This window comes from Pseudorasbora parva, chromosome 19 (genome assembly GCF_024679245.1).
Source record: "Pseudorasbora parva isolate DD20220531a chromosome 19, ASM2467924v1, whole genome shotgun sequence".
NCBI classification, from domain to species: Eukaryota; Metazoa; Chordata; class Actinopteri; order Cypriniformes; family Gobionidae; genus Pseudorasbora; species Pseudorasbora parva.
In genome coordinates this window covers 40114275-40139598 of record NC_090190.1, presented here as the reverse complement: position 1 = coordinate 40139598, position 25324 = coordinate 40114275, and the positions used below count along the sequence as shown (strand labels likewise).

The 25324-nt window shown below is 37.9% G+C and overlaps 1 protein-coding gene across 3 annotated transcripts in view; it reads right to left on the bottom strand.

Annotated features, from left to right (window-relative positions):
• Positions 1 to 22061, bottom strand: part of LOC137047804 (serine/threonine-protein phosphatase 6 regulatory ankyrin repeat subunit A) — a 40482-nt gene extending 18421 nt beyond the window's left edge. Inside the window, exons 1-5 of one of the 3 annotated variants that reach the window (XM_067425684.1) lie at positions 21885 to 22061; positions 9526 to 9609; positions 6207 to 6285; positions 3068 to 3138; positions 2792 to 2992 (exon numbers count right to left, since the gene is read on the bottom strand). In XM_067425684.1, coding sequence (XP_067281785.1) covers positions 2792 to 2992; positions 3068 to 3138; positions 6207 to 6285; positions 9526 to 9609; positions 21885 to 21908 — 459 coding nt within the window. In that variant the 5' untranslated portion in view covers positions 21909 to 22061. Of the gene's footprint in view, positions 1 to 2791; positions 2993 to 3067; positions 3139 to 6206; positions 6286 to 9525; positions 9610 to 13763; positions 14261 to 21884 lie in introns of those variants that run through there. The other 2 variants (XM_067425683.1, XM_067425685.1) reach the window with 2 other exon arrangements.
• Between the last annotated feature and the right edge of the window lie 3263 nt (positions 22062 to 25324).

Here is a 25324-nt window from a genome sequence, read left to right as displayed (position 1 = left end):
ATGGAAATTGACGATATTTGCATCATAGGAGGAATGTTTGGAATAAGGCTAAAGACTACAGCCAGCAGAGGGAGCCATTTCCGCATGTTTTGAACTCACGCATGGGGGATGGGAGATTACACTCAGCTGGCAGGGAGAGCTCAAGTCGCAGCTACAGGCACACTCATTAAAACGGAGGTATGGAGAGCAATATAAGTGTTTTAACTTCTCAAATTAATTTCTATGAAAGTTAAGTTTGCAAAGGCATGAACTGAAACGCGCCAGACTGAACTCGCGTTGTGAATGTATGCCGCGAGTGTAGTCGCGATTACCTCAGCTCTCATCGCGAGCTCATCAGCTCATGATGTTAAATGTAATATCACTCCTGCAGTTAGTACTCAGTGCTGTGACACTTGCGCGGTGACTCACTCATTATATTTAACAGACACGTTCAGTTTTTAATTGTAGTGTCTTCAACTCAGTGACAGTAATCAAGTTAGTAGCAGCGAAGCATTCTGGGCATTGTAGTCTTTTATCCCCATGAGACAAAAATACATTTTCTGTCTTTTCTCAGTCTAGAAGGCACCAAATTCAAAAATAATTTCACATTTCTACTACATTGATGACCCAGTTTAAATACAGATTCATCTTCCCAGCGCTGAAGTACCCCTTTAAATGAAATGAAATGAAAGGGGGCGATTTCAGACACAGCCCTGGTTGTTATTCCATATTCTGCCTAAAAAAACTAAACTGATCAATAATATATCAGCATTTGGGTCATGTGTCTGCTAGCGGCATTCTAGACAGACCTCAATCTGTTGATCTCAGTGCAGAAAGAAGATACAAAAGACATAACGGAGCAAAAAACAAACTAATTGATTAGTTCTGAGCCTGTGTCAACTAGCCTTGGCTTAATGACTTAAGACGGTCTGACTTTGTTTGGAAAGTTCAATTATATAAATATACCCCAGAGTTCAAAACTTTGGGTTCAGTGTGATTTTAAAATGTCTCTTCTGCTCACCAAGACTGCATTGATTTAATAAAGTAAAAACAGACTTTTTTTCAAATAAAATTACAATTCAAAATAACTGATTTCAATGAGAATATACAGCAAAATGTAATATCTTCCTGTGATTAAAGCTGAATTTATCCTCATTACTCCAGTCTTCAGTGATTAATAAACATGTTTATTTGAGATTTGAGCTCAATAAACATGTATGATTATTATCAATGTTGAAAACAGTTTCATAATTTTGTGGAAACAGTGATACATTTTTTGTTTTGTTTTTCAGGAAACTTTGATGAATATAAAATGCTTTTAAGGGTTAGTTCACCCCAAAATAAAATTGATGTCATTAATGACTCCCCCTAATGTCGTTCCACACCCGTAAGACCTCCGTTCATCTTCACACACAGTTTAAGATATTTTATATTTAGTCAGAGAGCGTATCCAAGTGTATGCACACTATACTGTCCATGTCCAGAAAGGGAATAAAAACATCATCACAGTAGTCCATATGAGACACCAGTGGGTTAATTAGAGTCTCTTAAAGCATCGGAAATACATTTGGGTCCAAAAATAACAAAAACTACGACTTTATTCAGCATTGTCTTCTCTTCCGGATTTGTTTTCAATCCTCAAATAAAGATTCAAACGGTTATGAATCAGCGTACTGAGTCATGATTCGGAGGTCTTACGGGTGTGGAACGACATTAGGGGGGGAGTCATTAAAGGACAACTCCGGTGAGAAATGAACCTAGGTGTGATTAACAGATGGTTACAGAGTAGATCGTTCTCTGGGATGCGTTTTCTAGAAAATCGAATGTAAAGAGTTTTATCTCTAAAAACAGAGTAGCTTATAACGCTTGTCTATGGGGCACAGGGTAGACACAGGGTGGTACAATTAAATTGCTAGTTAATGCCACTAACAAGGCTCAAAATAGCCTCACACTAACACAGCAGCATAATGAGGGTCCCTACATGCAAACCGAAGCATTGAGAACTTTGTAAGAGTACAAACAGTTTAATAAGAAAGACGTTGTAAACATAGTGCATTACGCGTTCACGGACAGGCGCCATCTTGGATGAATCGATCCACGAGCGCTGTTCTAAGTGAGCTGGTCGATAGGAATTAAGTTTGTGAAATGTAATAACATGGACATTTTTATTTTTATTTATTAATTTTCTCTGTTGTGTTCAGTGTTTTCTTCCGGAAACAACGGACCATATGAGATTCCAAGACACAGTTCATCACTTAGATCAGCGCTCGTGGATCGATGAGTCGAGACTGTTTTCCAAGATGGCGCCTGTCCGTGAACGCTTAATGTACTATGTTTATAAAGTATCTTCTTATTAAACTGTTTGTACTCTTACAAAGTTCTCAATGCTTCGGTTTGCATGTAGGGACCCTCATTATGCTACTGTGTTAGTGTGAGGCTATTTTGAGCCTTGTTAGCGGTATTAACTAGTGATTTAATTTCACTACCCTGTGCCCCATAGACTAGTGTTATAAGCTAATCTGTTTTTGAAGATAAAACTCTTTACATTCGATTTCCATGAAAACGCATCCCAGAGAACGATCTACTCTGTAACCATCTGTTAATTACCCCTAGGGTCATTTCTCACCGGAGTTGTCCTTTAAAGACATCAATTTCATTTTGGGGTGAACTAACCCTTTAAAGCAAGTGATGAACCAAACTTTATTATTTCACTCCTGTGAATGTATTTCGTCTGTGATGTTTCTCTTTTCCTTTCACTCTGTGTAAACCGGTCTCGTAGCCTCTGCTATGACAGTGAGAGTGAATGTCTGACCTCCAGGTGTCCGCTGAAGGCCGCGTGGTGTAGAGGCGTACGTCCGGCGCGGTCTGAAACGTTGACGTTGCTCAGCAATGGGACTAACGCCTCGGCGCAGCGCACTGCTTTATGGGCCGCGGCCACGTGCAGCGGCGTCTGCCAGTTCTTATCCCGTGCGCTGACGTCTGCAGAGTGCTTCAACAACACCTGGACGGCCTCCTGAACACACACACAGTACATTAATGAGCCTGAAAACGTTGGTTTGTTTATATTTGCCGTTCCGTCGTGTCATACCTCGCTACAGGAAGCTACCGCCCGGTGAAGAGGAGTGAGCCATTTATTATCTTTGGCATTTACTCTCGCCCCTGAGAGAAAGGATATGCAAAATGAATCACAGCTATTAATGTCACAGTTGAAGCAGGATACGCGGAGCTTCCCATAAGCCTGTTCAAAATAAACTCCCACAATCCTCTGGGATCACATCTGTTGCTTAAAATACTGCAACACCTGTTACTTGTACTCTGTCATTCATGAAGACAACCGCCACTTACACACGTCCATAGTGTGTGGACATTTCAGGTAGTCACATGATGTGTGTGTTTTGCTCATCAAATATTTTTCAACTTCTGGCTGATATCATTTACATACATTAGGCATTTTATATTATTTACAGTTCACAATCAGAAAAGTGTTGTTTGTGATTCCTAAGGGGTTTCTAGGATGTTAACGGCTTGATATATTATATTTAGATGTTTTAGTGACTCACTATCGTTCAAAAGTTTGGGGAAGGCAAGATTGGTTTTCTGTTTTTAAAGAAATTAACACTTTTATTCATCAAGGATGCATTAAATTGATCAAAAGTGACAGTTAAGACATTAATGTTACAAAAGATTATATTTCAGATAAACTCTGTTCTTTTGAACTTTATATTCATCAAAGAACCCTGAAAAAAATGATCATGGTTTACATCAAAATATGAATCAACTGTGTTTTGAACACTGATAATAATCATAAATGTTTCTTAAGCATTAAATCATCATATCATTATGATTGGTGAAGGATCAGTGACTCTGAAGACTGGGGTAATGCTGATAAATTCAGCTTTGATCACAGAAATAAATGACACTTTACTATATATTCACATAGAAGACAGTTGTTTTAAATTGCAATAATATTTCACTGTATTTTTGATCAAATAAATGCAGCCTTGATGAGCAAGAGAGGCCATATTTTTACAACTTTAAAGATGGAATTGGAAATTATGCATTGGATGTCAGTAGGTTTTGCAACTTTCACAAGAGTGTTTCTTTTGTTAAAGGGATAGACCCAAAAATGAAAATTATACCATAACTTACTCATCCTCAAGCCATTCTAGGCGTTTATGACTTTCTTCTTTCAGCTGAACACAAACAGAGTTTAAAGCTCCACAAAGTGCATCCATCATAAAAGTAATCCATACGACTCCAGTGGGCCTTCTGAAGCGAAGTGATGCGTTTATGTAAGAAAAATATCCATATTTAAAATTGTATATTTATAATGGTTTATATACAGGCATTAGCTAGTTACCCATTATATTTTACAAAAGTTATAACTATGGATATATTTATTCCACAAATGCATTGCTTCGCTTCAGAAGGCCTTTATAAAAGGGGTGGTTAATTGTGATTTCACTTTTTTAACTTTAGTTTGTGTGTAATGTCGCTGTTTGAGCATAAACAACATCTGCAAAGTTACGACGCTCAAAGTTCAAACCAAAGGGAGATATTTTCTTTCACAGAAATCGCTTTTTAAGAACTACAACAAACGGCTGGTAGGGACTACACAAGCTGTCTCCTGGGTTAGTGACATCACAAACCCTGAAATTTACATAAACCAAGCTCCCGGACACAAAACAAAGGCCATGATGAGAAGAGGAAGAGTTGTTGTAGTCGTGCACATTTGGGAGTGGCTCAAGCTGTCATCCATCTTTCACATTTATTACAAACACAAATGCAATAGCATGTCATAAAGCAAGTTGACAATATAAGTTATAACCATAATTACACTAAACTATATCTTCTCTCTTCATGTAGCAGATAATCTCTGACTCATCTCACAACACACCAGCGATTTATTAGCCTGACAAGCCAGACCCACATCAAGATGTTTGGTCTGGAAACTCACCATTGACGGCTCAATCCGAGGGGCGGATAAACGGTTGTCTTTCAAACTCCCTCTGCACGCGATAGGATAGCGCTACACCAACCAGAGCAACGAAGGTGAAGCAGAGCTCGCTGACAGATTAAACATTCGCCGTATCCGGTCGGCTAAACTCTGAACACATCTTCCCTTCTTAAGAATGACTTCAGTGCCGTTCTTTGTTCTTTTCTCAGAGAAAAGCGTAACTCAAGTCTTCCGGAGTCGCGGTCAAAGCTGATTCGAAAGACCGCCGTTCGCCAGTTTCTGTGTTTACTAGAAGCACGCAAACGCAACTCGGCCGTCGTCATTATGGCCCCGCCCACCGACTCTATACACGATGTGATTGGCCCGTCAAGAGTTTGGCGAATACAGCTCAGAAGGGTATTGAGAGTTGCTAGACGACACTCGCGGCAGATTAGATTTGCTGCCGCTAGGGTGCGTCTAGATTTCTAGGCTAGCGATTTATAGATTATCATGACAAAATATGCTAATCAATGACTTGAAGATAGTCAACTCATAAATTCATCCTCTATCCATTCAGAAACGTTCTGTCCCGTTCTACATGTTGTCTCTTCTTCTTGAGTCTCTCCATCATTGTTCGACTCAAGGCTGAACAGTTTCTGACATTTTCAGAGCGAGCCTGAGTCAGGCAATCAGAGCTGCTAACATGAGCTCTTGAAGCTCCGCCCTCTTCTAGAAAGGGGGCCGGGAGCAGCAGCTCATTTGCATTTAAAGTGACACACACAAAACTGTGTATTTCTGCTCACCCTCGAAAAGACAATTTTAGCATGCTGTAACAGATTATCTGAGGGCATTTTGAGATAAAACTTCACAGATTTTACATCTTTTACATACGTATTTTACATCTTTTAAAAAGGGGCATTATAGGACCCTTTTAACCCCCAGGAGTCGTATGGATTACTTTTATGATGGATGGATGCACTTTTTTGGGATTCAAAATCTCAGGTGGCATTCACTCCCATTACAAGCCAGGATATTATTTAATATAACTGTGTTTGGCTGAAAGAAGAAAGTCATATACATCTAGGACGCCTTAAGGGTAAGTAAATTAATTAAATTAGAGGATCATTTTCATTTTTGGGTGAACTGTTTCTTTAATCCACCTAGTGAGCATATGCTTCGTCCAAAACAGATGATACAAAAGCATTGGTGTATTAATGAATCTGGCCTATATTCCAGACACTTCACTGGAGATGCGTTCTCATAACTCAAGTGTAGTGGAAACAAGCCATACCTGACAGGATGAGCAGCTCTATGATCTCAGCGTCGCCCAGGTACGCAGCGGCGTGGAGCGGCGTCCTCTTCTCACTGTCCTGAGGATTCACAATCACAGCCATTAATAAAAATCATGACGGAAACAAACACACATATTACTTCAGCAATACACAATATACACAATACCGTTCAAACGTTTGGGCTCGATGAGATTTCATAAAGGGTGTTTTTATTTGATCAAAAATGCAGTAAAACAGTAATATTATGAAATATTATTACAATTTAAAATAGATGTTTTTAAAATAGTTGTGAATATGTCATTTATTCCTGTGATCAAAGCTGAATTTATCATAATTTCTCCAGTTTTCGGTGTCACATGATCCTTCACAAATCATTCTCCTATGATTTGCTGCTTATGGAAACAATGATACATTTTTCCGAATTCTTTGATAAATGAAGAGTATTTATCCAAAATAAATATTTTGTAACATTATAAATGTCACTTTAGATACATTGACTGTATCCTCGCTCAATAAAAGTATTAATGTTTTTTTAAAGGGGGGGTGAAATGCTGTTTCATGCATACTGAGCTTTTTACACTGTTAAAGACTTGGATTCCCATCCTAAACATAGACAAAGTTTCAAAAACTAATGTTGGACGTTTAATGGAGTATTTCTGTGTCATAAATACTCCTTCCGGTTTCTCACGGAAGGTCCTTGTATGGGCCGTACGGGCTCTTCTCCCGGTAGGGAGCGCGCGCGCGTGACTAGAGGGAGAGAGAGGAAATGCACGCTGTAAACAGTCTCTCAGGTGCAGATCCAGTCGTCCGTGAACACTTATGACGCGCCGCGCTCCACTTTATTCCTATGGGTGACGTCGAGCGACTTCAACGCTTCAGCACAGCATTCTGGGAAGGCAGCGCTGCATTTGAACCGATTTGAACGCAGAAATGACGGGAAGCTTCACAACATCGCTTCAGTCGCGTCGCAAAGTGGATCCCCACCGTTCTCTGCTGTCAGGACTTCACCAAATCATACCAAAGAAGTGTGTTTTTGACGGAGCGGTCCCAGCGATAAAGGTTCGGTCCTGCTTTGGAAGCAGCCGGTGAGTAAAACTGCTTCAAATGTCTGTGCTGTTGGCTATCGTCGCGTGAGTAAACATCAGTAAACGACACGATCGCGTGCTTCGTCATTCAAATGCGCTAACAGTTACTCCATTGTTGTTCTCTGTATAACGTTACACTAGTCTGACGTGCAAAACCGTTTTGCTTGCTACTGCTAAGGTTTAGTCGCATACAGTAGTCCATAAACTGAATCATGTCCTCATAAACTGCGAGTAAACACACACAAATGTTGACAGGCCACTAAATACAGTCCATACCACAGAGACGGACGTCCTGCTGTTGCCGTTTCTCCTGTTCAATTTATTTCAGCCTTCGAATCTGATTCTGGATCATTTATCTATTAGCTGAGCTCAATAGCCATGGGTTTCTCCACGCTTGAGGACGTCACCGCTTTGCGCATTCGTCATTCTTTAGCTCCACCCACACGATACGCCTCCAGGCGCTTGTTTTTTTGAGACACCCCTCGCTGCAGCCTGTGGCACGATGACGTTGCTGGATCAGATCCAATACGTACTGGATGGTGGATCGTTATGGCAATGTCATTCATACAGATCTCTGAGTTAATTTATCATGCATATGTGCTAGTCTTAATGTATGATCATTATTGTATATAGATATTGTAGTACTGATAAATAGTATTAAGTAATTATTGATTAATTAATCATCTTTTCATTAATGTAATGCTTAAATTATCCTAGTTTCGCTGTACATGCATGCAAAACAGTTCATTTTTATATATTCTGATCATACTTGCTGTTGAGTGGAAGGAAAAATGAGTCAAGTAGCCTAATTGTCTCTGTAATTTTAATGCAACACGATCTGTAAAGAACTTTAAAATACCAGTACCCTACACATTCAAGGGAAAATGCAAAACGGCGTGAGCATGTTATTAATCATTATTTTTGCGCGAGCGGTTTGAGTATTTATCTATCCAGCAAAACTCTCCTGTGCATTCAATGATGTCCCCAAAACTCTTCTGCGCATGCATATATGACGTCATCCAATTGTGAATGAAACCACCGCGCATGCGCGTCCAGTACGCGTTGGATCTGATCCAGTACGTCATCGTGCTACAGGCTGCAGCGAGGACTTCTTGGTTTTTTTCCGGAAAGACTCAGTACAGCCCATATTTCTTTTATAAATATAATAAAACTAAAGACTTTTCGGAGATATGAAGGATGCAATACTACTCTATAGGTACTCAAGATTGACTGAAACTGAGTGTTTCACCCCCCCTTTAAAAACAAACAAAAAAGCTAATAAAACTCATTATGCCTCTATTGCTGATTGGTCCAAGAGAAAAACATCAACAAAAATTCTACTGCAGCTCAAAAATACATCCAAAACAGGATGAAGCTGGTGGTTTTATACTCATCTGCTGTTAATGCTACAGTGAAACTATAATTGTGTAATTCACCACTGATCTGCATGTGTTTTGTCTTGCATTTGAAAGCTTTGTGTTTGATGCATGTGTGGTTTCAGCAGGGTGTGTGATATATGATACACACTGGATTCTTGCACATGGCACAATGATGCATTTGTGTGTGTGTGATCCACACCGATCAATGCGGCCACAGATCTCTTGAGACTGCACACAGAAACATGAGACACACATTTCTTTTTGTCGCAGGTTCCTGAGATCTGCGATCGCTGTATCTTTAAAACACTCCTCTAGATGCTTGAGTAAATCTCCTTCTACATTTTCATCAATAAAGCCAATTACGAAAGAGCAGCGATCATTCATTCTCCAGTGTCATGCCACCCTGCAGCCTTCTGTTTTCCATCTGGTCTGGAATGAGAATGGAAAACAGGAGGATAAGCCACACGAAGTCATGTGACCCAACAGGCCATCAGTGATTGGTTGGCAGTCGAATGGGCGTCGCTCCAGACCAGGCCGGGCATCGGCGATGAAAACAGACTCCTCATTAAACAGAGCAGTAAAATAACCATCTTTAGTCCAAATGCAAGGCTCATGACAGCATATTAACCTCTCAGATGAAGATCCATTATAAAACTAAGAGTAATAATGTACAGAAACTGCCACTGTGTCCATTTCAGAAGGATTTCCAAGACCATCCATCACTGAGAGATCAATGAACCGGTCTCAATACCCGGCCAGATGCAATAAAGACTAAAAAGGCCTCCCATATAGAAAGTTTCAATGCAATTTAAAGGGACAGTCCACCCAAATAATAATCAGTAACGGACATTTACCTGTACATTAACATCTTCTTTCTTGAATATGAGAGAGCGAACTTCATCTGCGTCCACGTTAAATATGGCTTTAATCAGAGAGGGCTGTGGAGAAACGAGAGTTAAATAATGTTAAACTCAGAGAAATGTCATCACGATCAAAACTGGATTTATGACAAGCTCCTTTTGAATAACAGGCGTCTGTGTTGAAAATGTTGCGTGAAGATGAAAAGAAGCTAAATGAATGAAACATTGTGTTTGATCGAAGCAGAAAATAATTCTGTGAATCAGACGTCAAGCGGTTTATTATAGACAGCAGAAGAAAAGAAACCATTGATTCATCAAGACGCCAAAGAGGACGATCCTTTCTTGTTCAGGATGTACTTAATACTGTATGAAATCAGCCCAGCGGCCTCTGAGAGTTAAACTGTCCCGCTTTAAACACACTCAAACCAACTGTTTATTAAATGAACATTTCCTAACGGGTCAAAGGAATACAGTATGATGAGGATGCGTTCAGGCGAATAATAATGTTTATACATTGTCGTTGAGATATGCATATAAAGCATGTGTAATTTTAGATTGTAATAAAGTGTAAATGTTAAGAAGGAAGACTGCACATTATTTGCTTCTAACACCAGCCTAATCATAATTTTCATAATCATAATTTTAATCTAATAATTTTCAGAAATGCTGATATTGGCTAATACTTGTATATCCTGCATAACTGCAATATCTGATTGTGAAAATATTGTTTCGGCACGTGATGACAACGCAAGCTGTGAGTGTATTGTTAACTAAAACTATTACAAACATGTGTTAACTGAAGTAAAGCTAAAAAAAATAAAAAAATAAAAATGAGAAGTAAAACTTAAAATACAAGTTAGAATAAAATTAGAAATGTTGCCTTGGCAGTTAATTGAAATAAGTCAAAGCACTGAAATAACTCACTGCTAATAAATAAATAAACCTAAAAATGAAATAAAACCAAATGAAACCTAAATAGTAATATTTGAAAAAAACAAAAACAAAAAATGACAAAACAATTGAAGCTGCTGTCCGTAACTTTTTTTGTTTTCAAGATTTACAAAAATTATATAATGAGAATGTACAACATGAATCCATTTTCCAAACCGTGTTTTTGTCTTACCCTGAATCAATACGGTACACTTATAATAAGTGTTACTATTGGGACTAGTAGGAGCCGCTGCGGAGGAGCACAGTCCCTGCGTGATCTGCCATAGACATAAACAGAGAGAAGTAGCTCCAGCTGCAATGTTCTTCCGCAAGACGCATGCAGTTCTGTTTATTAACCACTAGACTGCAAAAATTACGTACTGCAGCTTAAACTAAAATTAAAATATATAAAAAGTGCTCTTTCAAGGTTATTCAAAATAAGGCCAGTCTACACTACAGCTACACCCAGCTCCGCCCACCAGCCACAACTTGTTAGGTAACTCCTAGCCCCACCCATTAGCCCTGACTAGCTCCGCCCACTAGCCCCACCCTGTTTGGTAACTCCTAGCCCCACCCACTAGCCCTGACTAGGTCCGCCCACTAGCCACACCCTGTTTGGCCATCCATAGCTCCACCCACACCCAGCTCCACCCTCTAGCCATTTCCTACATTCTCAGATGTCATTCCAGAAAACTGCAATTGTACACTTAACCCCCTTTCACACTGCACGTCGGACCCGCAATATTCCCGGAACATTGCCGGGTCGCCTTCTGTGTGAAAGCAACCACGTCCCGGAATTGATTACCGAATTCGACCAGGGTCGGGGACCTAGTAACATTGCAGGGTTCGATCCGGGACGAGCGCTGTGTGAACAAAAGCCGAAACTAATGCCGCAACGTGTACGTAGTTATCATGCGACTCCTAGAGCTTGTTTTTTTCAATAATACAACCCTGCAGTGCCAGAAGAGCTCGTCGGTGTTTTAAACGCAGAGAGTGTTCGTATACAAAAGAAACTAAAATTAAGCAAGCAGAAATGAGCGCAAACTGGACACAAGTCGAGACCACAGAACTCCTTACTATCCGCGCTGAACCTGAGATCGCTCGCCATTATACGTCACATCCGGATGTCACGTGTCAACTCGACCCGGGACCGTTAAGCGTTGTGTGTGAAAGCGCACATATTACGGTATTTCGCTGGCAGTGTGAATGGACCAAATCTAGCGGCCCGGGAACAAATGCCGGGTCGCATTATCCGTGTATTTGCCGGAATCGCAGTGTGAAAGGGGCTTTAATGTACTCATAACTCTCTCTCTCTCTCTCACAAACACACACAAACACACACACACACACACACACACACACACACACACACACACACACACACACATCACAGGAAACATTCTGCATTTTTATTTTCTCAAAAAAGCTCAGGTTTTACTATCCTTATGGGGACATTTGGTCCCCACATTGTAATATAAACAAGGGCACACACTCACACGCACGTACGCACGCACACACACGCACGCACACACACGTAGAAGCAGCAGCTGTAGGCGGACGTTGTTTTTTATCACAGTGAAGGAAAGACAGGAGGGAATGCCGTAAAAGAAAGAATGCAGGTTTCCTCTGTTCAGGGAAATGTGTCTTGTTACAGCAGCAGAAACTGAAGGTCCTAAAACCTGCCTGAATACAGACAGAAGCACTCAGACTGGGTGCTGTAAACAAGAAAAAAACAAAACCATCCAGAAAAATCCACAGAGCTGAAACCTGCCCGTCTGGTTCAGCCCCTGAGCTGCTGATCATCCTGCTCATTTGTCTAGTTTCCATTTACACACCTGCTGCTCAAGAACACAAGATGAAGACTTTTATCTGAACAAGACGCACTATGGCCTGACGTGTGTGAGAACACAAATCCTAACATGTAGCATTCGCAAGTCACAACACTGTTTCTCAGTTCGCTTTTTTAGGTCTACTACAGTCAAGACGGAAAACAGTTTGAAGAAAATCTTGTAATAAAAGAGATTTTATGAGCATGAATATCTTCCTGAATAATGGCCTAGACATGTGAAGGTAAATGCATCACATCAATGTTAAAACATTATAATAATTAATAATAAAACATAACTTTTTTAAAGGTAATCTTTTATTAAAAAATAGATAAAAACGGTTAAATCTAAGATAATAAAAAAATGCATTAAAAAAAATTATCAAAAGGTTTTTAAAGTTTATTTTTAATGAAAAGTGAAATAAATAATTAGAAAAGAATTACAAATAAAAACTAAATGTATAATTAACTTAGATTTTTAAAATACAAACAATTTACAAAAGGTTTTTTTAATTTCATCTTTGATAATTAATATATATATATATATATATATATATATATATATATAATAAACAAACTTTTTTTATTTCTTATTTAATTAAATAAACGATTTTCTGTTTATTAATTTTTTCATCAATTATATTTAAAAAAACCTTTTATAAATTGTTTTTATTTTTTCTAATATTTATTTATCTTTAATGAAAATAAATAATTTGAGAAGAATTACAATAAATAAAAACTAAATGTATATTTAATATAAACAATTTAAAATTTAATATTCTGAAATTTTAAAGGATTTACAACAAATAAACTAAATTATAATTAATTTAGATTACATTTTTTTTATTTTATTTACAAAAGGGTTTTAAAGTTAGGGTTTATCTCTGATGAACTAAACCTGAGCCTGCTTTAGTCGAGGTTTGTTGAGCTCTGTCCACACAGGACGTGTTCTCACATTTACGGACGCATTTTCTCAGTTTTGATGGACATCTTCACATCTGTCACATTACATTTTCAGAAACGCCTCTGTCTTTAGAATGCAAGAGCGTGTTAAGCGTTTCCTAGTGCTGACTTTTGACATTTGTGCCTGGCAGCTGCGTTTCCGTCCAGAGGTCAAAGGTCAGCAGGTCAGATGATCCCAGGTTTCCAAAGGAATTTTTGGAGCTCAGCTGGCAGCACCAAAGATCTCCTTACCTGAAGCCCAATCCGATCTGACTGAGACGGAGCATGTCTGTATCCGTCTTCAGATAATAACAGGGACAGATCATGACATGCAGCTAAAGCAACAGAGTCACACACACACACACACACACACACACACACACACACACACACACACACACACACACACACACACACACACACACACACACACACACACACACACACACACACACACACACACACACACACACACACACACACAACAAAGAAACTATTATCACCTACATCCTAATAGTCAAATCAACCACCTCACCTTCTCGTCCTGAGAGGAATTCTGGGAAATGTGGTCCGGAGTGGCTTTGGAATGCAGAGGGGAGGGTTCGTCATCTTCCACCTCCTCCAGGACCACGATACACACGCGACTCATGCGCTCCGACCGCATAGCTGCCTTTCAAACACACACACACACACACAAACGCTGCTCTTCACACGAAACGCCCCCTTGGCGCGCACGATCCGACCGCGATACACAGATCCAGTGCCATTATCCGTTAGAGTCCAGCACGAGCGTTAAATCCCTCTTCCAAACACACACATCCCGGTGAACAGGGAGGGAATTCCTCGGAGCAGGAACATCAGCAGTGCTGCAGTGAGAAGATGCGTGCAGCGTCCTCTCTCACACACACACACACTCTCTCTCTCTCACACACACACACACTGTGATCTCAGAGGACAATGGTGTGTGAGCTCCAGCCTGCTGAAACCTGCACTTTACACAGGGACACACACACAGAGAGAGATCCAACCCCCACCGCAATAACACACTAGCCAACCCTACTGCAGAGAGAGAGAGAGAGAGAGAGAGAGAGAGAGAGAGAGAGAGAGAGAGAGAGAGAGAGAGAGAGAGAGAGAGAGAGAGAGAGAGAGAGATGTAACGAGCTTCCGACAGCAGTGAAATATGATGCGCCGAGAGCTGATGGGACAAACGCAGTCAGGAGCAGATCAAATTATTCTCTGTCAGGACGATGAACAAGGTCACGCTGTTTTGTTTTTTGACTTCAAAGACTAAATTATTTCCAGAAGTGTGTTCAATCTGAAAAGCCTTTGGGGATGTCCTCGAAAGTAAAAATTAAGAAAATGATTATTTTTTAAATAATATTTTTAAATAATAATAATAATTATTATTTAATTATAAATTATATAATTATAATAATAATTTGTATTAGTATTATTTTTAAAATACTATTATCATGTTATAATTGATTAATATTATTTTATTATAATATTATTTATTTTTTCATTTATAAAGAAAAGCTATTACTCCTCAAAATTGAAGTTTGCGTATGACATATGAAGCCTGTTTTTAGGAAAAAAATAAACAAACCATTTTCAAGCGCCTTCACATTCAAATTCTTGTTTTTGTAATTGGAAAATAGTTCATACATAATATACACTTTAAAGTAATTACACCTCATCATGGCAATGATTCTTATACTGAATTTAATTCATGCCAATTTTAATTCATTATTAAATATATTATTAAATCAATGCATAAAACATTCAAATATATTATAAGAATTTCAGTGGAAAATGAGCTTAACTGTCATAATTAACTTCCAAAGAAAATCATAAAATAGTTTTACTTTCTTTATGCAAAACAAGTATTTATTTATTCAAATAAAGACATTTGCATATGGAAAAGGCTATTTTTAGGACCAGTGTGATTTTGTGTGTGACCTTCTCAAGCCAATTAAGCAGATTTACATAAAAATTAATGTTGATATAGAAATACATTTTAAAATGTAATTATATATCATGGCGTAGCACTTTAACAATAAGGACTCATTAGCTAATGTCTTAAACAACATAAACTCACAATGAGCTGTTAATATATTTTTTACAGAATGTATATTTTGTATAAAAAAAAATGTATAATAATTTTTACAGAATTATTTAATGTTAGTTACTAAAATGGTCATATTGATGTCAGTTCAGTGCATCAACTAATGTTAACAGATTGTAATAATATATTAGTAAATGTTGATTCAGATTAATAAATCCTGTAGAAGTATTGTTTAATGTTAGTTAATGTTAACGAATGAAAGTTAACTATAAAAGTGTTACTGACCACTGCAATATTTGTCTTTAAATCATTACAGTATTTTTTACAGTAGACGTAAACAAATATATTATAATAATGAGAATGATATTGTGAATAACGGCCATAAAAATAATGTCTAAAGTGGTAATATTGCTAAAACATTTTTATTTCATTATTATTTTTTATTGACCTAGATCAGTGGTTCCCAATCTTTTTTAATTTAAGGCCCCCCTCCGCTCCGAGTCAATACAGACCCACCGGCGCACCACCTCCTCATTTCTTTTTAAACAAAAGAAATTTAAGATACACTAACCTAAAGGTTCAATTTCTCATTAATGCAATTATCTAATCAACCAATCACATGGCTGATGCTTCAATATATTTAGGGCTGTGGTCCTGGTCAAGACAATCTTTCTGACTCCAAACTGAATGTCAGAATGGGAAAGAAAGGTGATTCAAGCTATTTTGAGCGTGGCATGGTTGTTGGTGCCAGACGGGCCGGTCTGAGTATTTCACAATCTGCTCAGTTACTGGGATTTTCACACACAACCATTTCTAGGGTTTACAAAGAATGGTGTGAAAAGGGAAAAACATCCAGTATGCGGTAGCCCTGTGGGAGAAAATGCCTTGTTGATGCTCGAAGTCAGAGGAGAATGGGCCGACTGACTCAAGCTGATAGAAGAGCAACTTTGACTGAAATAACCACTCGTTACAACCGAGGTATGCAGCAAAGCATTTGTGAAGCCACAACACACACAACCTTGAGGTGGATGGGCAACAACAGCAGAAGACCCCACCGGGTACCACTCATCTCCACTACAAATAGGAAAAAGAGGCGACAATTTGCACAAGCTCGCCAAAATTGGACAGTTGAAGACTGGAAAAATGTTGCCTGATCTGATGAGTCTCGATTTCTGTTGAGACATTCAGATGGTGGAGTCAGAATTTGGCGTAACCAGAATGAGAACATGGATCCATCATGCCTTGTTACCACTGTGTAGACTGGTGGTGGTGGTGTAATGGTGTGGGGGATGTTTTCTTGCCACAATTTAGGGCCCTTAGTGCCAATTGGGCATTGTTTAAATGCCACGGCCAACCTGAGCATTGTTTCTGACCATGTCCATCCCTTTATGACCACCATGTACCCATCCTCTGATGGCTACTTCCAGCAGGATAATGCACCATGTCACAAAGCTCAAATCATTTCAAATTGGTTTCTTGAACATGACAATGAGTTGACTGTACTAAAATGGCCTCCACAGTCACCAGATCTCAACCCAATAGAGCATCTTTGGGATGTGGTGGAATGGGAGCTTCGTGCCCTGGATGTGCATCCCACAAATCTCCATCAACTGCAAGATGCGATCCTATCAATATGGGCCAACATTTCTAAAGAATGCTTTCAGCAGCTTGTTGAATCAATTAAGGCAGTTCTGAAGGCAAAAGGTTTGTCTGCAAAGCAGGGGCAGTGTAGGGGATAGAATGTACAATTTGTCTGATATAAAAACCATTACATCTATGGAGAGTGCCCACAAAGATAGTGAACCAGACGTGTGTGTGTGTGTGTGTGTGTGTGTGTGTCACTCTGACACTCGTTAAAATCTCTCCATTAACGCGTGTCAGGCCGTCAGCAGTTTGCTGTGGTGGAATGGAGAGAGGGGAGGAGGAAGAGGAAGAGGAGGGTGATGAGATGAAGAGTCACTGGAGAATGAGTCACAGATCACACGATCTCACACTCCAACATAATGTAAGCCTTTGTTAAAGATTTACACAAGTTCATTCATAGAAAAACTCCATCAAACTGAATTGAACAATCCTTAATCAATTATCCTATTACATTTGATGGATTTTTACTATTAATTAAAGTGTAAAATCTTTATAAAAGGCTTACTTTTTTAATGTATAGAGACTGGAGACATACTCTCTCTTTCACACACACACACACAGACGTAATGGTTTTTATACCGTATTTCCTATCCCCCTACACTGCCCCTGCCCCTAAACCTACACATCTCACACACACACACACACACACACACACACACACACACACACACACACACACACACACACACACACACACACACACACACACACACACACACATACACACACACTCACTATCTCTCACACAGACAGAAATGTATAAAAATTATTTAAAAAATCAGAAGTGTCTGAAGTGAATTTCTGATTGATGAGTGTTTCTGATTTGAGGAACCAATACTAAACAACAAATAAAACACTTTTTGTAGCTCAAAAATATCAACTAAATCTGTGAACGTAATTCTGCTGGACTGCAGAACACAACGGCAAACACTCACAACACACCAGGTGAGTTTCACACAATGATTTTCTTCAGATGTGTAGCAGTCAATAGTTTTGTCTAATGAGATTTTTTTGCACCACAAGTATCCGGAGCATCTAATGACATTTCAAAACGTGTCAAAACAAGATCCACATGCCCGGATGTTCACGGCACACGATCGACTAACGAAATCCAGCATTCAGAGGAACACACACACACGTACACACACACGTTACTGACTGGACCTCAGAGATCTCCACTGCACATCACCAATGCTTAATTTAACTTTCCACAAATAGGGAACAAAATAGCATTACAGTTACAGGATGAATAAAGCCAGCCCTCATTAGGCACGTGTTGCTTTATTACTGTTAAATACAACAGTAAGAATTGCAAAAGGTTATTGCAACCATGAACTATAAAAGGGAGTTTATAATTAATAATGACTGACTGCAATGCATGATGGGATGCAAATGTCCCAGCTGATGCCACAGTATTATTTCAGGAACTGCAGGAATCTGTTGACACACTGATGCAAGATACAGCAAAACACTTTCCCACCCTAAAAATTGAGTTATGAAATAAGAGCTGAAAATGTGTAGTTCTTGGAGGTATTGGTATATACTGTATGTATCTGTAAAAACTCACCAGCACAGAAACAGTCTTATAAGCCCCGCCCCCTGTGCCAGTGCAGCCTATCACAAGCTCATCGACCAGAGAATACCACCAATGAAAACATGCCGTCACATGAAGCCTCATCACTGTCTGATATCACTGACATATGCTGATATTATCAATGAAATACTGTTCATACTAAGATCCAGTGCAGATTGTAACCTAAATCAAAAGACCAGCATTAAATCACTATCATTAATAACTACTGACAAGATATGAGAAGTAATGAAACATGCAGGAACTGGATTCAAGTGTCAGGAGTGAGTGTAAAGGGATTTGATGATGTCAAACGCCCTCTAGAGGACTGCGAGAACAACAACCTCATAAGAAGTGTGTGTCCATTCATGATTAACAGTGTTAACAGTATACACACACACACACACACACACACACACACACACACACACACACACACACACACACACACACACACACACACATGTTGGTCTATGTGGTTTACAGGGACTCTCCATAGGCGTAATGGTTTTTATACCGTACAAACTGTATTTTCTATCCCCTTACACTGCCCCTGCCCCTAAACCTACCCATCACAGGAAACATTCTGCATTTTTACTTTCTCAAAAAATCATCATTTAGTATGTTTTTAAGGCCATTTGAATTATGAGGACATTTGATATGTCATCATAAACCACATTTATAGTGTAATACCAGTGTAATACCCATGTAGTTATACAAATTTGTGTCCTCATAAACCACATAAACAGGCTCACACACACACACACACACACACACACACACACACACACACACACACACACACACACACACACACACACACACACACACACACACACACTAACACACGTAGTTCGCTTCAGCTATGCTGTTTAACACTGCTCCCGCTGGTCTGGTCTGGTCTGGTCTGATGGTTTATATGAAACTGAGTCTTCAGTCTCTCTTTGTCCACTTCTAAACCAGCAAACAAACACTACAGCTGCTGTATCTGAAAGACACTTCCTGTGTGTGTGTGTGTGTGTGTGTGTGTGTGTGTGTGTGTGTGTGTGTGTGTGTGTGTTCTTATTTCTAACATCAGACTCGTGCTGTTTGTATGGCTAGTTACAGAATCTCACAAATATCATTCCTCTTATGAAGACTTGAATAAAGGATAAAAAAAGAGTAACTGCAAAACAGATCTAAGACAACTACTACTAATAGTAATAATAAATAAATAAATATTTAAAAAATTGCAATGTCAAAAATACACAAATTTAGTCAAAAAGACCATTTCAATGAAAAAAAGATTTAAAACAATCTATAAAATATATAAAACATAAAATAAAAGTAATAAAAAATGAAAATGCAATGGCAGCCAAAAAATAAAAAATAAACAAATGTAGCCAAAAAGACCATATAATGAAAAAAAGATGTAAGAATTTTTTTTTTTTTTGAAAAATGAGAAACAAAATGGCAATGTCAAATAAATACGTGAATTCAGCCCAAAAAGAAAAAAATAAAACATTTAAAAAGTGCACTATGTAGTATTTTTGCAGTAAAATATCCAAAAACCAAAAATAAAATATGTTATATATTTTGTTCAGTTGAGTACTTACAATATCCCAGATGTTTCCAACTATTTGTAAATTGTGAGTAAATTGCTATTTTAACTAAGGACCGGGACGTGTCAGCATAGCGTTTGAGGGAGTCGCCTGTCAATCGCGTCATATCTGCGCTACCCTCGGTTTTATTCTGCAGGAGCGCTTTACTCTTAGCAGTGTGAACAAGTGAACGCACGGAGTAACGTCATAACATCATTTTTAACACACTTAAATGTATCTAATATGATAAACAGAGCTGCTTTACCTCATAATCATAACCGGAAGAGCGGATCAGTGCGAGCGCCCGGCGACTGTGTCCCGTCCCGTCATAATAAAAGTCCCGGTGTTCGCGAGCCGTGTGTTTGTGTAACAATCGCTCCAGCGGCCGTGCTCAGCTCCACAACACTCGGTCCTGCTCTGCTTTAGACTACAGTAACGTTAATAACCGCATCCATGAAAGTGATTTCTGCCCGAGTCCTATTTCCCACCGGCTGTGAGGTGAAGACCACATGTCCCAAGATGCTGCGCTCACACTTTGCATCATCAAACTACACCTTTGTTTAGAATAGGCGCCCTCTAGTGGACGGAAAGTTGCATAGTGCACCTTTAAATAATAGCAATAATAAATAAATAAAATAATAAATACATTTAAAAAAACGTCTAAAAAAATATGCGAATTTAGCCAAAAAGAAAATTTAAAGATACTGTGTGATATTTTCCCCCATCTAGCGGTGTAAAGGTATATGACCATCCAGTGAATAATAGTTTCTGTTCCTCTCAATTCCAATTTCGTTTTAACTCCTACGGTGGCCGATGTAGTCCAAGATTAACATGGCAATCCCTCTTTTCGACACGGTGCCATTGAGTGTTAAAACGCGAAAGGCGAAGCTTGAATTTACGGGTATGTCCCTCTTTGGCTACTGTACTTTCAAGATGGAGGGGCAACATGGCGACCGGCATTCAAACCCCTCACCCGTATGTATTTTCAATGGCATATTATAAACGTACGAGAATACTTTATTACTTGAAAGAAGTAAATATACATTAATGAGCACATATATTTTTGAAAGAACTGTGTTTTTAGCTAAAAATAAACTAAAAAAAAGTTACACAGTACTGTGTAACATTAGTGTAGCTTTAATGAAAAAAAAAAGAATTAAGAAAATTTTAAAAATCGCAGGAAAAATAAATAAGTGTTTTTTTGTTGTTGTTGTTTTTTTTTAAATACGCTAATTTAGGCAAAAAACATGAAAGATTTAAGACGATAAAAAATCTAATTGAAATAAAATAGAAATAATTACGCCATTTATTTTTGAGTTTTTTTTATTTTAACCAATTTTAACCGGTTTATTTTAACTGCCATTAATTTAGCCAACTAATAATTGCATAATATATTAACAGCAGTAACAATAAAAAATGATTAATTAATGAATTAATTAAAAGTAAATATATACGAAATGGCAACCATGTCAGTGAAGTGACAAATAACCTTAACTCAAAGTTAAATGTTGATGTTGCAAAAAGTTAATGTCCATGTTATTTGAGCTCTGCTTAGATAATAAGGCCTGCTTTAGAAAGTGTTTTAGAGTAAACACCTGACCTGAATGCTATGAATAAACCCTTGAAGAAGCACAGATAGCATTAATTCAACACCGCGTCAGGTATTTTTTTACGGTCTATGGTCAGGTCACGTGCAGCACCGGACCCGAAGCTCAACACCTCGCGCGGTCTGACTGACTGACTGACTGAGAGATGCGAGCTCAGGTGAGCTGTCGCAGGTAACTGAGGGTCACAGACCTGCTCTCGGATCCGCAGAAACATCTTCTTCCTCCTCCAGACCTTCAGTTACCGCGGGAAATACGCCGGACGGGCGCTTTAAAAGCCTAAAAGAGACCGAAACATCCCAGACAGCCGCGGGATAATGTCCTGCCGCACATGTCAGGGCTTGAGTTTCCTATCCTCTTCCTGAAATAGACGAACACAAGCGGCACAGACACCGACACAGAAGCTTTCGGTCCTAGCGTCTCCACTCTGCGTTAAAGCCAGTAGTATATTCCTGCACAACCGGAGGCTGCAGTTTCAGGACCCCAGTTTCAGGACCGCAATTCTAGGACCCTCGTTTTTTGTGACAGCACCACCTACAGAACTGGATGATATAGCGGTGTGCTGCAGTTTCAGGACCTCAGTTCTATGACCCATGTGGTTTAGTTAGTAGCCTACATAGTATAAAGATATTTAATCTCAGGAGTATATTTTATGTGATTTTTTTTTTTAAATCAAAATGCATCAGAGGTTAATTACAAAGTTTCAATTTACAATTCACAATTTTAAATTTAAACACATTAATTTACACAAAATATAATTTTAAAATGTATATCAATCTTTAAAAAAAAGTTGAGTACCTTAAAAATCTTAGTTTCTTGAATTATACTGTATATTGATTAACCTCCTTAACTTTAACTAATTAGTTCATTATCAGGTAAAATAAAGATGGAATCAGTATATTCAGTCACTAAATTACAGTCAGATATTTTAAAGATTGTATAGAGGCAAGACAAGACTCAAGAATGTTTGAAGAATATATATTTATGTCATTTTTGCAATAACAACAGCACCAAAAAGACCCATTTTTTCATCAGTTGCCTCACAGACGGAATGGCTGTGTGTGTATATATATATATATATATATATATATATATATATATATATATATATATATATATATATATATATATATATATATATATATATATATATATATATGATTTAACACTTGTGCACTGTTGGAGTTGTAGAGAGAGAAAGCCAAACAGAATATTAATGTTACTCATGTCTAATTCCAAACTCCAAATTTGTAAGTATATAAGAGCAATACCCACCAATTGAGACCATGGTACTATACAGTTGAAGCTGCATCCAGTGTGAGGCAACTATTGTAAACATTTCTTACTTAGCTAAATGGATGATGACTGAAAGTCATTATACTAATCTGGTGAACATAGTAGTTTTGATAAATGAGCCATGACACAAAATGAACTGTAGATGATAACATACATTCAATAAAATACTGCACAATTTATAAAAACCAGCAAGTGTTGAAAATACAAATATATATTGTTATAATACCCTTCTATTTGGAAGCGCTCCATCAAAAGAAGACACCACCACTTTCTAATGAAAGCCATGTCCATCTGAAAGATGTGTGACATTGACAGATACTATATAAGCATATACTTATATAAAATAAAAAAATAAAAATAAAAACAACAAAAAAACACTGAGACTCCAAAATTAACATGACAATCCTGCAGTCATTTCCACAGTGATGGCGTGGCAATCCCTAAAAGCAAAAAAAAAAAAAAGGTAACATAGGCTACATGTCAAAAGCCATTGCCATCTCAGTTACATTATGAAATCTACATGATATGCAGAATGGAATATAATAATATTTGTTTGAAGTAGCTAAATATGCATTTATTAATCACTGCAATATTATGCCCAGTCTTTTCAGTCCAGCTCCAAGGATAACAAAAAAAAAAATTGTGCAAGATTCATACAGAATTATTTTTATTTTTTTTAATTAAAGGATTCATTTTAATCTTTTTAATCCTTCGCAGCAAAAGTACAGACTATAAGAACGTAGCCAAAGTATAAATGGCTGAACTTGTCAAACATTATGCATCATTTAGACAGGCTGATATTGTAGTGCAACCAGGCAATCAGAGCAGTTATGTAAGAATTTTTTATTCTTAACTATGGTAAAACAATGATTATTCAGGAAGTTTCCCCACTAATACAGTAAGCTACAGGTAAATCACACACCCTTACACCAACATTTGTCATCTTTTTAAGTTTAATAATGTGCTGGCTAGATGTATTATAGTCATTAAAAATCAAAAAGGATTTAATAAATCATGGCCATGCCACGATCAAGAACATCATAGTAACTAATAAAACTAGCACACAAATTCTTAATTCGTGTGAATTTATTCTTAATTCATAGTTAGCAGCTCACTTTAGTACATTTTGTTTTTCGTTTAAACGTTATAAAATAAAACTAGATTGAATATCGGTACTTACAGTCTGATCAGTGTCCATCATCCATCTTAAATTAGTGTTTTGGTGATTCAATTCGGTAGGTGGTGCTGTCACAAAAAACTAGGGTCCTAGAACTGGGGTCTTAGAACTGGGGTCCTGAAACTGCAGCCTCCGGTTGTGCAGGAATACCCTTCTCGTTAAAGCGGCTCTCCTGCAGTTACCGGCGAGAGAGCGATAGAGGGCGCCGGAGAACCGCGAAAAATGTCATGAAATATTATGGTCAATTTATAAGTCAATTTATCTAAATCTAACTATTATCTAGCCAAGTATTATATCCACAAAATGCAAAAAAGTGTGAAAACATAATAAAAATAAGTAAGTAATAATAATAATAATAATAATATATATAACATAATAATAATATGTATATAACATATTCACTTTTATTTCTATTTTTAATTACTTTTCATATCTTACATATTTACAAAAACAAATAACAAGTGGTTTGCTCAGTTATAGCTAGTATAGAAATTCAAGGTACAGCGTTATGGTGATACACTAGAATTATTCATAATTATTCATAATTCAAATGGGATCTATTGTTTTGACAGCTTCAGATTCTACGCTATCGCTTATTATCATATTATCATGGAAGTCAAATCCTTCGACTCCATGTTACTCAATCCGGAAGTAAATCCAGAGTGGACATTCTTTTGTCGTCTGAAAATATCTATGCCTGACATTCCACAACAATGCCTAATCGAGGACGCACCTGATTGGCTGAAAGCGAGTGCGCTGCAAGAGTGAAGTCATCGATGTTTCGAAGTGTTGTTTAAATCACCAAACCGTCCAAAATTGTTTCAAATATATTCATTCAAGCTGAATGTTGTGTTCATTCACATTGTTTTAGAGTCTGTTCTCTTGAAAAAATATAATAAATACTATAGTTATGTATTTTAACAAAATGATTAATATTATATGCCTAATTATTATATAATGCCTAATAAAAAATTTAATATAAATAAATAAATGTAATTTTTCCCCAGCTCAATGCAAAAGTGATAATGTCGCCAGTCTTAAAAATGTTCAGGTAAACATACTAACAGCATATCGGCCTACTCCAACAGACTGCTTCGGCATGTGAGCAGTTCAGAAGTCAGTGCTTTTTAGGGTGTAGTAATTAGACAGATGGTCATTTC